This window comes from Lepus europaeus, chromosome 1 (assembly GCF_033115175.1).
Source record: "Lepus europaeus isolate LE1 chromosome 1, mLepTim1.pri, whole genome shotgun sequence".
NCBI lineage: Eukaryota > Metazoa > Chordata > Mammalia > Lagomorpha > Leporidae > Lepus > Lepus europaeus.
The window spans coordinates 65,243,941-65,257,673 of NC_084827.1; the positions used below are offsets into that span (position 1 = coordinate 65,243,941).

The 13,733-nt window shown below is 44.6% G+C and overlaps 1 protein-coding gene across 4 annotated transcripts in view; it reads left to right on the forward strand.

The window, feature by feature from the left end:
• The window catches only part of SAP130 (Sin3A associated protein 130), an 84,415-nt gene that overhangs the window by 32,900 nt on the left and 37,782 nt on the right, over nucleotides 1-13,733 (forward strand). For 3 of the 4 annotated variants that reach the window (XM_062183722.1, XM_062183488.1, XM_062183561.1), the window contains exons 12-15: nucleotides 174-295; nucleotides 853-1,155; nucleotides 3,798-3,975; nucleotides 9,671-9,775. In XM_062183722.1, the coding sequence (XP_062039706.1) occupies nucleotides 174-295; nucleotides 853-1,155; nucleotides 3,798-3,975; nucleotides 9,671-9,775 (708 nt within the window). The remainder of the gene's footprint in view (nucleotides 1-173; nucleotides 296-852; nucleotides 1,156-3,797; nucleotides 3,976-9,670; nucleotides 9,776-13,733) is intronic. The other variant, XM_062183644.1, reaches the window with a different exon arrangement.

The following is a 13,733-nucleotide window of genomic DNA, read 5'->3' on the forward strand; positions in this document are numbered from 1 at the left end:
TGTCAAAAATACAAAAAAAAAAAAATTTTTTTACAGTCTGTCCTTTGATCTAAGAGTTTGGAAGATATGGTTTGAGAGAATCTCAGGGCAGTTACGAATGGTGTGAGGAGGGACATTTAAAGGCAAAGAACCAGTAACTACTTTGTTTCACACTGTCTTTATTCCATCCCTAGACCTTCTGTTCCTGTCCAGTTCCAGTACTTTTTGCCAACTTACCCACCTTCTGCATATCCACTGGCAGCACACACCTACACCCCAATTACCAGTTCGGTGTCCACTATCCGACAGTATCCAGGTATAAACAAGTCCCACTTTTAAAATGACTTTGCATTTTAATTTTTTGCTAGCAATGAGATACAAATTGATTAGCCTTATTTCTAGTTTGGGAATTAATTATTCTAGGTTCAGATTTCCAGATTCAGATAAGGCTAAAACATCTGAAGGTTGTATAAGGGCTTAAATCACCATGTTGGTGATCTGTGAAAAGATCATATGAAAAGGTAGTGTTGGTAGTAGTTGCATAGTTTTATCCCACCCTGTGGATTATCATGTAAATAATATTTGTTAGTTCTTAAACTTGTATACAGGTAGAATGGATAGAGCTGTACTCTTAGGAATCTTCTGTTGTTTTGTGAGATACTGTTATGTTTTCAATTTTAGTGCAATTCTGTTTAGCTATCACCATTCTGACTTAGAAGTAGTGTTGTTTTGCTAATCCAGGAAAAGCAGTCTGGAAGTCTCAGAGTTTACATACTCTTTTCCTGTAGAACCCTTGGCTAACTTTGGGCATTTGAAAGTCTTATTCAGATTGTGCCTCTAGTACCTTATAATCACACTTTGCGTCATTTTTAGTTTCAGCTCAGGCTCCAAACTCTGCCATCACAGCTCAGACTGGTGTTGGAGTAGCATCTACAGTCCACCTAAACCCCATGCAGTTGATGACAGTGGATGCGTCACATGCTCGACATATCCAGGGGATCCAGCCAGCACCCATCAGTACGCAGGGCATCCAGCCAGCCCCCATTGGGACGCCAGGGATCCAGCCTGCGCCAATTGGCACACAGGGCATTCACTCAGCCACCCCACTTAGCACACAAGGTCTTCAGCCTGCTCCGATGGGTGCTCAGCAGCCACAACCTGAAGGAAAGACCTCAGGTAATTTTAACTTTTTTGTATGAAAGGTGGCATAGGGTAGAGAAATAAACCTGGGTTTAAATCTGGCTCTGCCGCTTGCTGACTTTGGGGTCTTGAGAAGTTTCTATAGGCCTTAATTTCCTCTTTGTAACATGAGTCACTTAGAACTTAGCCTCAGGGGCATTGTACACATTCAGACTAATATATATAAACAGATATAAATATTTGCTCAATAATGAGAAGCATTCCATAAAAATCTCTTAGTTTATGGGGCAGATTCACCTTATAAGTAGTGTTCTCGTTCATCTTAGATCTTCAGAGTTATATGTAAAGTGTGAAATCTTATCCTAATGTTAGCTAATGATGTCAGTGCATTTAAAAAGAGATACAAGGGTAAATATTGTGGCAGAGCAGGTTAAGTCATCACTTGCAATGCCTGTGTCCCATATCAGAGTGCTGGTTCGAATCCCAGCTCCTCTGCTTCCAGTCCAGCTTCCTGCTAATGTGCCTGGGAAGGCAACAAATGATGACCCAAGTACTTGAGCCCCTGCCACCTTGGAGACCCAGGTGGAATTCCAGGCTTCTGGATTTGGCCTGACCCAGTCCCGGCAGTTGTAGCCATTTGAAGGATGAACCACTTGATGGAAGGTCTCTCTGTCACTCTGCCTTTCATATAAGTAAATAAATCTGAAAAAAACAATACTAGTGGAATAGACATTTTGGAAAATGGAATAAATCACTGTGAATGGAGTATTGATTAGCTATTTTCCTGATGTAGTTAAAAGACTTTTTCTCAGATGGAATATTAATCTTAGTTATCATTGTGGCAGTGGGCATTTGGCCTAGCAGTCAAGATACTGGTTAAGACAACCCCATTCCTCATCAGAGTGCCTGGGTTCTGTTCCTGGCTTCACTCCCGACTCCAGTTTCCTGGTAATGCAGACCCTGGGAGGCTGCAGTGATAGCTCAGGTGCTTGGGTTCCTGCCATACCATGTGGGAGACCTGGATTGGCTTTCTTGCTCCTGGCTTTGGCTCCCAGGCCAAGGCCATTGCAGGCATGGGAAACATGCCATGTTTCTCTCTGAGGATCTGCTTCTCAGATAAATAAGTAAATATATAAAGTTTTAAAAATGGGGATAATGATGATAACATTATTATAAATGGTAAAAGTGTACTGGATATTTTACAAAAAGAAAAAAAGCCAGCTTGTTGAGGAAAGGATTTTGAAAGTTTTCACCATAAAGGAATGATAACTTGGGGCCCTGATTTGAACATTACATGATTTGAACTATCACATGGTATATCTTACTATGTATATTCAATTTTCATGTGTCAGTAAAAGGTAAAAAATTTTTTGAAGATTTATTTTATTTTATTTGAAAGGCAGAGTTACATAGAGAGAGGGAAAGCTTTTCCATCTACTTGTTCAATCCCCAAATGACCTCAATGGCTGGGCCTGGGCCAGGCTGAAGTCAGGAACCAGGAGCTTCTTCCAGATCTCCCTCATGGGTACAGAGGACCAAGGACTTGGGCCATCCTCTGCTTCTTTCCCAGGCCATTAGAAGGGAGGTGGATCAGAAGTGGAGCAGCCGGGACTCGAGCCAGTACCCATATGGGATGCCAGTGTTGTAGGTGGTCACTTAACCTGCTAAACCTTAACACTGGCCCCAAAAATAAAATTTTTAAAATATTTACTTGAAAGAGCAACAGAGAAAGAGAGCTCTTCTATCCACTGGTTCACTCCCCAAATGACCTCAATTGCTGGGGCTAGGCCAGGCTGGAGCTTCTTCCAGGTCTCCCATATGGGTACATGGGACCGAGGACTTGAGCCATCCTCCACTTCATTCCCAGGCCATTAGCAGGGAGCTGGATCAGGAGTGGAGAAGCCAGGACTTGAGTCAGCACCCACATGGGATGCCAGTGCTACTGGTGGCAGCTTAACCCACTACACCTTGATGCTGGGCCCCAAAATAAAATTTTAAAATATTTATTTATTTGAAAGGCAGAGCAAGAGAAAGAGGGATCTTCCATCTGCTGGTTCATTCCCCAGATGTCCACAACAGCCAGGGCTGGGCCAGGCCAGAGCCAGGAGCCAGGAGCTCCATCCCAGTTTCCTGCATATTGGCAGGGACCCAAGTACTTGGACCATCTGCTGCTAGCTTCCCTGGTGTATTAGCAGGGATCAGAATCAGAAGCAGAGCAGCCAGAATTTAGACTGATGTTCTAATATGGGGTGCTGACATTGCAAGCCACGGCTTATCCCAGTGCACCCACAACACTGGCCTCCCAAATTAAAAATTTCTTAGAATTAAAGAATGACAAAAATCATATAAGTAAAAATGTAAAGGTACCTAATAGAGTGAGATACTATGATAGTCTGTGTCCTGCCTTGTGTATTTTATCTCATTCAGTAGTGACTGTGATTATGAAGTGGACATAGTGGAATTGATCATGTTCATCAGTACTTAGAATCCTCCCACTGTGCTATCTGCTTTCAGGCACTTTTCTCCACTACACTGTTCTCCTGCACCTTTTCCTGAAGTTGGATACTTACCTAATGCCAGTGGTCTAATCATTTTGTTATGTCTTAATGACATTTTAGTAACGTTTCTTCTCTGTCTCTCTCCTGGTTGTTCTCTCCTGCCTTCTTGTCTTTTTCCAGCAGTGGTCTTGGCAGATGGAGCCACAATTGTAGCCAACCCTATTAGCAATCCATTCAGTGCTGCTCCAGCAGCAACAACCGTGGTGCAGACCCACAGTCAGAGTGCCAGCACCAACGCTCCAGCCCAGGGCTCGTCACCCCGGCCAAGCATACTCCGGAAGAAGCCTGCTACCGATGGGTGAGTAAACTGGGTGCTGGCTAGTGACACCTCTGGTCCTGGACGTAACTGGTACAAACAGCAAGTGCTCCTACCCAGTGCTGGCAGAAAGCTGACCACAGAGTTATTAAGTAGAACCTTGCCCAGCTCAGCCCATAGGATGTTAAGATGATCAAGTTAGGGAGGTATCAGTTTCTAAGTGTCTAATGTATACTGTTTAAAACAATGACCATTAAAGTAGCTAATAATTACCTTGTAAGGCTTTTCTACATAGTTACGTTAATGTGTACTGTGTATGTTATCTCATCTTTCAGCACTCTGGGTTGACTCACATTGAGTGGCAGGTACGGTTTTGTGTTGCCAAGTCGGCCTCTCACTTAGTGGGTCAAAGGGGAATTCATGTGCTGTGCTGTTGGGTATAAACCTTCTGGACTGGGAGATGACCAGGCATGTTTGAGAGCGCAGAATTGAGGACGACAAGAGCAGAAGAGGAAGCAGCAGCAGCAGCACTTGAGGTAGCAAGCACATAGGCAGGGGATGCCCCCTCGGCTGTGAGAAAGCAAACCGTTACTCCTACGTAGGAGAAACCTGGGAACCATTCTCATCTGAATTGCCGAATCTTCAGAAAGTCCAAGAACGGGTAGAAATGGGGGTGAAGGAAGGCATCTGCTCTTTTAAGGAGAGTAGACTAAAATCTGTTTGAGAAGTGGTTAGAATCTAGCTCCTGGAGCCTCTTCCCTACCCCTACCATGGGATGTACTGCAGGAGGCTGGATTTTTTTTTTTTTTTTTTTTTTTTTTAAGATTTATTTATTTATTTGAAAGTCAGAGTTACACAGAGAGAGCAGAGACAGAAAGAGAGAGAGAGAGGTCTTCCATCCGATGGTTCACTCCCCAATTGGCCGCAATGGCTGGAGCTGTGCCGATCTGAAGCTAGGAGCCAGGAGCTTCTTCCGGGTCTCCCACACAGGTGCAGGGGCCCAAGGACTTGGGCCATCTTCTTCTGGTTTCCCAGGCCATAGCAGAGAGCTGGATCGGAAGTGGGGCAGCCAGGACTAGAACAGGCGCCCATATGGGATGCTGGCGCTTCAGGCCAGGACTTTAACCCACTGCACCACAGTGCCGGCCCCAAGGCTGGAGTTTTAAACACTGTAGATTGCCCACTAGGATCAATCAGCACAGCTTAGGGCACAAGTATTTTTGTAAAAATAGATTGAGTCATCAGCCATGTATGGAATGCTGAGATTTCCCGTCTGCTTCCCTTTTTAGCTGACAGAACCTGGGCATTTGGATTTGACTATCTAAATAGAAAGTAAAGACTACTTTCCTTCTGAGCAGTCTGTCCAGCCAGGTGGGACGCTCTAAAGATACTGACGGGGGAAGGCATTTGGCGTAGCTATTAAGGTGCCATGTGGGATGTCTGCATCCTACATCAGAGTGCCTGGGTTCGGGTCCCAGCTTCACTCCTGATTCCAGCTTGCTGCTAATGCCTGCTCTAGAGGGAGCACATGATGGCTCAAGTAGGTGGGTTCCTGCCACCCATATGGGAAACCTGTATTGAATTCCTGGCTCTTAGCTTCAGCCTGGCCCAGCCCTGGCTGTTACAGACACCTGGGGAGTGAACCAATGGATTGGAGATCTTTCTCCCATTCCCTCCGTCTTTCCCGCCCAGTCTCTCCACTTTTCAAATAAAGTGAATAAATAAAAATGAAGATACACTAAGGTTTCTCTTTGAACAGAGGTGAGATCACCCTTCAGTAAGCCTCCTGGTAGTGAAGCTCAGGGCTTCCAGCCAGCTCTTCAATCCCCCACGCCCAAGTGTGAGCAGAACCAGGAGAAGCAAGGTTTCTGAGGGGTCCCCCCCACTCAAAGATAACAGGAGCTACAGTAAACATACCCAGGATAGGACCTGGCAAGACACTGTGGCCAGGTAGGGAAAATAAAACTGAAAACAAGTGGACAAACACGAACAAAAACTGAATTTGAATTGATGCTTGAGGATGCCAATAGTAGCTTCAGAAAGAAAAATTTGCATCCCTGAAACCAGAACACAGTGCCATACAAAGGAGCGTCCAGAGGGCTGAAGCACACGTCCTGAACTGTGAAGTTTGATGCCAGAAATTAACACTCAGTAGAAGAGCTGGAAGATAAAGACGTCTCAAAACTGGACCAAAAAGACAAAGTAGAAAAAATGATAAGACAAAGAACCAGTTCAGGGGATCTAGCCTCCAGATAATAGGGGTTCAGCCAGAGTGTTGGGAGGAGGAAGGGTCAGTCACAATGACGTGCATGAATTTCCTGATTATGAAAATTGCAGCAGTGGAGACAGAGGCGCCCCCTTTGCCCACACTCCTTCATCTCAAAGCCCCTTTGCTCTGCCCTGTTACTCCATCTGTCATCACGGGGGTCACCTGTGCCTTATTGCTTCCTTATCCAGGCCATCTTGCTTCACACCTGGCCCTCCCTTAGGGACTCCACTTCCCGTGCAGCTCTCCAGAGTGGTGGCTGCCTCTCTTCTACCTCCTGTTCCTTAACTTGGGATGGGGAGAGTGTCCTGGTCGTGCCTCATTGCCATTTTTACCAGAGTCCTTGATCTGTAATTAAATTTCATACAGTTGACAGTTAAAAAAGTAGTTTTACATAGTCAAGTTATTCTGGGAACATGAAAAGTTTTCCAGTAACTGATTGAGTATCCATTTTAAAATTCCAATTAATTGAAATGCTGTAATGTTGAAAATGTTCCTCAGTTCCCCCTGCCACATTTCAGGTGCTGAGTGGTGCCAGGGGCTCTCATGTTGGACAGGGCAGGTCTCGAGACTTGACCAGATTGGAGCTTGATTTTTTTCCCAGAGATGATTTTTCCAGCTCCCTGACCCCCAGGTGCTTGAGTGCTCCTCCCTGCTTGCTCCCTGAGTGGAGAACACACGGCATTGGCTTCAGCAGCACCCAAGTCCAGCATCCTTGCTGGACCTCTTCTTGTGCTCCCGTGTCCTGTAGCCCACGTATCACTTCCCGCCCGCCTCCCTGCCCACAGTAGCCCTATGTGTGACGGCCCCATCGGGAGCCTTAATCCACTGCTCCAGCCACCTGTTTGCTTATGTTTGGTCAGTCCTCTTGGGTCCTTTCTCTCCCATCCTTATTTGAACTGTGGTCACTTAACATCATTTCCTGGCATACAACCTGTGGTTCCTTCCACCTCTTTTTGCTTTGTCAAGACCAAATTAAATCCAACTTTCTGCCTCGTGTGTGACTGGCACGTGTGCTGAGGTTGTGGCAAGGAAACTCACCATGCTGACTGGCCTTGCTCAGCCTTGCAAACCTCTGCTGGGACCTTAGGGTGAGCCACCAAGTATGCTTTCTCATTCCACTTTCCTGAACAGCTATTTTGTGTTTCTTCCTATCAAAAATTGCAGGCCTCCCCTCCTCTCCAGTCTTCCCTCGTAACTGATGAATTTGAGAAAATGAAAAGAGAATTTCCACAGACTGCAGCTCTCAGCCTGCTTACCCGCCATCCTCAGTGTCCGCTCCCTGCTCCCCTCCCCCGTCTATCTAGGACAGCTCTCGGGGCTCCTCCCCAAAGCACCCACCTCCTCCTCTTCTCTTGCTGACTCCAGATCATTGCTCTTGCTCTTCTCCCTCTTTCCCCTCTATTGTTGTTCTTGCTCCTGGATGATTCACGTAAGAATTATAAACACATCACTTTGCTCTACCATGTACTACCCACCCCCCGTGTGCACCGCTTTTGCTGTCTTTTGCAAAAAAAAATAAAGGAGTTGTCTGCTATCTCCAAGTCTGCCAGTCTGTATCTTTAAAAAAAACATTGAAGAGTGGAAATCAGCACAGATAACAGCTGCATGTACAATTGTGTGAAATCACAATTCCCATCCACCATGTGGGTCAAGAACATTAACAGCATTTACTTTCTCTCTCTCTCTCTCTCTCTCTCTTTCTTTTTTCCCTTCCTTCCTTCCTTCCTTCCTTCCTTCCTTCCTTCCTTCCTTTCTTCCTTTCTTTCTCTCTCTCTCTCCCCCCTCCCCCTTCCCCTTTCCCCCTCCCTCTCTCCTTCCCTTCCTTTCCCTTCCCTTCCTTCCTTCCTTCCTTCCTTCGTTCCTTCGTTCCTTCGTTCCTTCGTTTCGTAGAGTCAGAGAGGGAGAGACAGAGAGAAATGTCGCCCATCCACTGGTTCACTCCTGCAATGCCTGGAGCTGAGCCAATCCAAAGCCAGGAGCTTCTTCTGGGTCTCCCATGTGGTTGCAGAGGCCCAAGCACATGGGCCATCCTCTGTTGCTTTCTCAGACCAACAGCAGGGAGTTGGATTGTAGGTGGGGTAGCTGGAACTCAAACTGGGACCCATATAGGATGCTGGTGCCACAGATGGAATCTTAACCTATACACATACTGTGCCACCCCCAGCACTTTCTTCAGAAGATAACTAGATAGCCAGCCTAGGTTTTGATTGCATGCAGAATCCTATGCAGTATTGTGTACTTTTGTGTTCTTCTGACTTCTTCCACTCGGTCATTCATCCAAACATCACTGCAAGTGATTGCAGTTTTTTTCATTGCTACATAAAATACTATTATATAACAGTACCATACTTTATTCATGGTTATTTGGCTTGTTTCCAGGATCTGCCTAGTAATGTCATCCTGAACGTTTTTGAACATTGTTTTTAATTCATATGTAAATATGTTTCTAATGTATACTGAGGGAGGGATTTGCTGGGTTATAGGTTGTGCTTACTTTCAACTCAGGTAGATTAAGTACCTGTGGTATTTCCAAGTGGCTATATCCATTTGCCCTCTCCCAGATGTGGACATCACTCATCAACACTTTTTACTGGCACTTTTTTTTTTTCTCTTCTTTGAGAGGCAGAGAGAGAGTGCTTCCATATGCTGCTTGTTCCCTAAGTGCCAGAGCTAGAAACTCATCCTGGTTTCCCACATGGGTAGCAAGGACCCAACTACTTGAGCCGGCATCTGCTGCTTCCCAGGGCACACATTAGTAGGAAGCTGCCATCAGGAGCCAGAGCCAGGAACTGAACCCTGTGCTGTGATGTGAGATGTAGGCATCCTGACCAATAGGATACATACCTACCCCTGGCACTCTCTATTAGTGGTATATATCATTAAGCTTTTTTCTTTGTTTTGATTTTCTTGTGATTTTGTGAGGATAGGAGGAAGGTGGCCAAGAGGTTGTCTTCTTTGGTTTTTCTTTATCTTTTACCATGAAAATTTTAAACATAGTAAAACTTAGAACATATGACTTTGTACTTCAATTATCAGTTTGTTTGTTTACAACCAATTTTGTATTATCTGTATGCCCAACCACCCACCTACTCCTTCTACCAGATATATATATTTTTTTCTTCTAATTTTCCAGTGATGTCATTAGTCAGCGTGACTCTTAAGATTCTTGTATATAGTTTTCTTCCATATCACTTTTTCTTGTAGTTTATTTGTTGAAGAAACTTGGCTTTGTCTTTTTCTCTTCCTGACAGGGAGTGGGGAGGGATGAGATAGGACCTGCTGTATTTTGTTGAAAGCCTATTAGTACTATTTGGCTTTTTCGATAATATCTCTGTGTTATGCACTTAAAAAGGCCTCATTGGTGTACTGCTTTTATGTTGTCGTGAATCTGCCTCGCAAACATTGGCCTTGTACTTATCCTGTCATGCCCTCAGACTGCTATTTCAGTGTTCGGCTCGTCTCTTTCAGAATGGCAGTTCGGAAAACCCTCATTCCTCCTCAGCCTCCCGAAGTGGCTAGTCCTCGAGTGGAGAGCGCCATGCGGAGTACGTCCGGGTCACCTAGGCCTGCAGGGTGAGCACACCAGCGTCCTGATCACTCGTGCTTCAGTTACAGCTTCACGTGGTTTTCTCATGTACATCTTTTCACATGTCCTTCCTAGCTACGTGACTTGAACGCGTTTCTCGACTGCTCTGAGCCCCATTATCAAGGCCTACTGATAATATCTGCCCCATACGATTCTCCAGTATTTAAATGAAATGATATACTTAGAGAAGTACCTTCTGCATAGTAAACGCCCACTTGCTACAGTTATCAAAAATGGCATTATGGCAGTAGTTTATCTTTAATTCCAGATGTAATGTTGTTTTGGAAAAGATGATCAAATTATAAAAATATTTAAAGCATAATGTCAGGCTCATTGTTCTCTTCCCCACTGACCTTGTCAGTCTCATTCCCCAAAATAATATTGATTTGTAATATTTTTATTAAGTATTTTTCACCCTTTTTTTTTTTTTTTAAGATTTACTTATTTATTTGAAAGAGTTACAGAGAGAGAGAGAGAGAGAGAGAGAGAGAGAGATCTGTATCTGTCTGCTGGTTCATTTCCCAAATGGCTGCAACAGCCAGGCTGAGCCAGGGCCCAGGGACTTGAGTCATCTTCTGCTGCTTTCTCAGGCATGTTAGCAGAGAGCTCAATTTGAGATGGCACAGCTGGGACTTGAACCAGTGCCCATATGGGATGCTGGCCCTGCAGGCGGTAGCCTTCCCTACTGCCCTGCTACAGTGCCAGCCACCCACATTTTTTTCTATGTACACTTGCAGGCAGATTGGTAGATTATTAAAAAAGATTCTTAAAACAGGGTCTGGCTAATTAGGTAGTTTTGTATCTTGTACTTTTTACTTATTTAATATCAGTAATAGCTTACCTTTTAGAATATTTAGATCTCTTCTTCATAAACTGCCATGGAAGAAAAAGTTTAGGAAATGCCTGTCTGTACTAGATACCATTTCAGTACACATAGTGTCTGTTTCATTTAAGTTTATTTTCTAGTGAGTGTGGAGAAATAAACATATGAGGAATAAGAAGCAATATAAATGACTAACTGGTGGGTAAATGAGCTGATGAGGTAAAGAAAGGCTTCGCTGAGCGGAGGGTTAAACAGCGTGAAGGAATAAGCCATGTCAGAATGTATCAGCCAGGGGGTCGGGCATTGCGGCACAGATTAGGCTGCGGCTTACGAATCCAGCATCCTGTCTTGGAGCACTGTTCTCAGCTGCTGTGCTTCTGATCCAGCTCCCTGCTAAAGCACTTGGGAAAGTAGCAGAAGATAGTCCAAATGCTTGGACCCCTGCTGCCCACATGCGAGACCTAGATGGAGTTCCTGTGTCCTGGCTTCAGCTTGGCTCAGTTCCAGCCATTGTGGCTGTCTGGAGACTGAACCGGTGGATAGGAGATCTCTTTCTGTCCTCTCTCTCTCTCTATGTGTTTCCTTCTGTCTTGGTGTCTCACTGTCTCTCTGTGTCACTCTGCCTTTGAAAATTTTTAAATCTTTAAAAAAAAAATGCATTAGCCAGAAGGAAGAGCAGGACCAATACTGATGCCAGAAATACTTGCAGTTATAACTGTGCACTTTAGTGCAGGAATGTAAACATGACCATTAAATCTAGAACTGCAAAGGCATCCTAACAATCAGTAAAAATGATTACTATTATTCTGTGACCTGTAGTTTTTTGAAAAACTGACTTAGTGTTGATTACAATATATAGGGAAATAAAAGAATAGTGAGGGGTGGACGTTTAGCCTAGCAGTTTGGACACTGTCTCCCATATTAGGGGACCTGCGTTTGATCTCAGCTCCAGCTGCTAACTCCAACTTCCTGCTGCTGTGGACCCTGGGAGGTGACAGTAATTGTTTTCCTGTCACCCTCCTGGGTTGAGTTCCTGGCTCCCAGCTTCAGCGTGGCCCAGTTTTGGCCTTTGGGAAGTAAATCAGTGTGGGAAAGTTTCTCAGATAAATAAAATTCTTAAGAAGAAAAGATAGTTAAATTAGTGTTTACTCAGTACACTGTAATTTAAAACAGAAACACAGGGTGGTTGAAACAATACTTACCTTCCAACTGATTCTTTTTTGTTTTGTTTTATTTTATTTATTTGAAAGGCAGAGTGACAGAGAGAGAGGAGTATCTTCCATCTGCTGGTTTGCTCTCCAGATGGCCACAATTAGCCAGAGCTGGGGGAGCCCAAAATCAGTATCCAGGAACTCTTACACTGGTCTTCATGTGGGTGTCTGTCATGGTCTTCATGGTCTTCGTGTGGGTGTCAGGACCTGAGAACTTGAGCCATCTTTTGCTGCCTTCCCAGGCACATTAGCACGAAGCTAGCTGGGAAAGCAGAGCAGCCAGAACGCGAGCTGCTGTTCTGATGTGGGATGCCAGCCTTGTAAACAGCCAGATACCTGCGGCTCCACAGCACCAGCACCATCTTCCTCCCGTTGTATATTTACCATACAGAGTAAGAAACTTTTTATTTATTTATTAAAAATTTATTATATTTATTTGTAAGAGTTACAGTGAGAGGTAGAGACAGAGAGAGGTTTTCCATCCACTGGTTCACTCCCCAGATGATCACAACTGCCAGAGCTGAGCTGATCTGAAGCCAGGAGCCAGGAGCTTCCTCCGGGTCTCCACGTGGGTGCAGGGGCCCAAAGACTCGGACCATCCTCTGCTGCTTTCCCAGGCACATTAGCAGGGAGTTGGATTGGGAAGTGGAGCAGCCAGGACTCCAATTGGTGCCATATGGGATGCCGGCGTTGCAGGCCAGGGCTTTAACCCACTGTGCCACAGTGCCAGCCCCCACAGAGTAAGAAACCTTTTAAGCTTTGGCAAATTGTCATATTGCCTTTTAAGGTTAGATCTATTGTCAACATTTGACCTTTACATTTTTCAGTGTTGTGAAGTTTCTCCAAGAGTTCCTATAATATGAAGATTTTTGCTAGCATCTCTTCTGGTGACATCCTCATCCATTTTTATTATAACTTCTGGCTTTCACTACTGTTTGGACTCTGGCTGCCAATTTCATAGCATCATCTTTGTGCTGGCAGCTTCACCAGTTAGTTTTATTGATACGGACTTCTGAAGTGATGAGTCCAACATTTGCTGGCAGTAGTGTAATTACTTTCTTACAGGATGGCATCTTAACAGTTTGGTCTTGAATGATTGATTTTTTTTAAATTATAACTCTCTTCAAAATAGAAGGCGGCCCTCCATTTCACTGTAAGTGGCTTTCTGTTCCTAGTGTAATTTAAAAGAGGATATTAAAGTACTTTGCCTTCTCTTTTATATTCATTGGACTTTATCATTATGATCCATACTGTAGGTTTGTACAAGCTGAGGTCTTGTCATTCCTTTGCTTTACTGGACCATTTTCAAATTTTCTACTCATATCTAGTTTTTTTTTTTTTCTTTTTTCTTAAATTTATTTGAAAGTTAGAATTACAGAGAGGGAGAGGCAGAGATAGAGAGAGGTCTTGCATCCGCTGGTTCACTCCCCAAATGGCCACAATAGCCCGGGCTGGGTCAGGCCAAAGCCAGGAGCTTCATTTGGGTCTCCAAGGGAGTTGAATCAGAAGTGGAGCAGCCAAGGCTTGAACTGGCACCAATAAGTTATGTTAACATTGCAAGTGGCTGTTTACTGGCTACACCAAAGGGCTGGCCCCATCATATCTAGTTTTTTAAAACTAATTTGTTTGGGAGACAAATACACACACACACACACACAGGTAAACAGAGCGCTTCTATCTGCTAGTTCATCTCCCCAAATTCCTGCAACAGCCAGGACTGGGCCAAGCCAAAGCCATGAGCTCAGAACTCCATCCAAATCTGTGATGTGGGTGGCAGGAACCTAATTACTTGATTTATCACCACTGCCTTACAAGGGTCTGCATTGGCAGGAAGCTGGGGTCAGGAGTCAGAGTTCATGTATTGAACCCAGGTGTTCTTCGCTGTATGGGCAGTAGGCAGCTCGGCAGCTA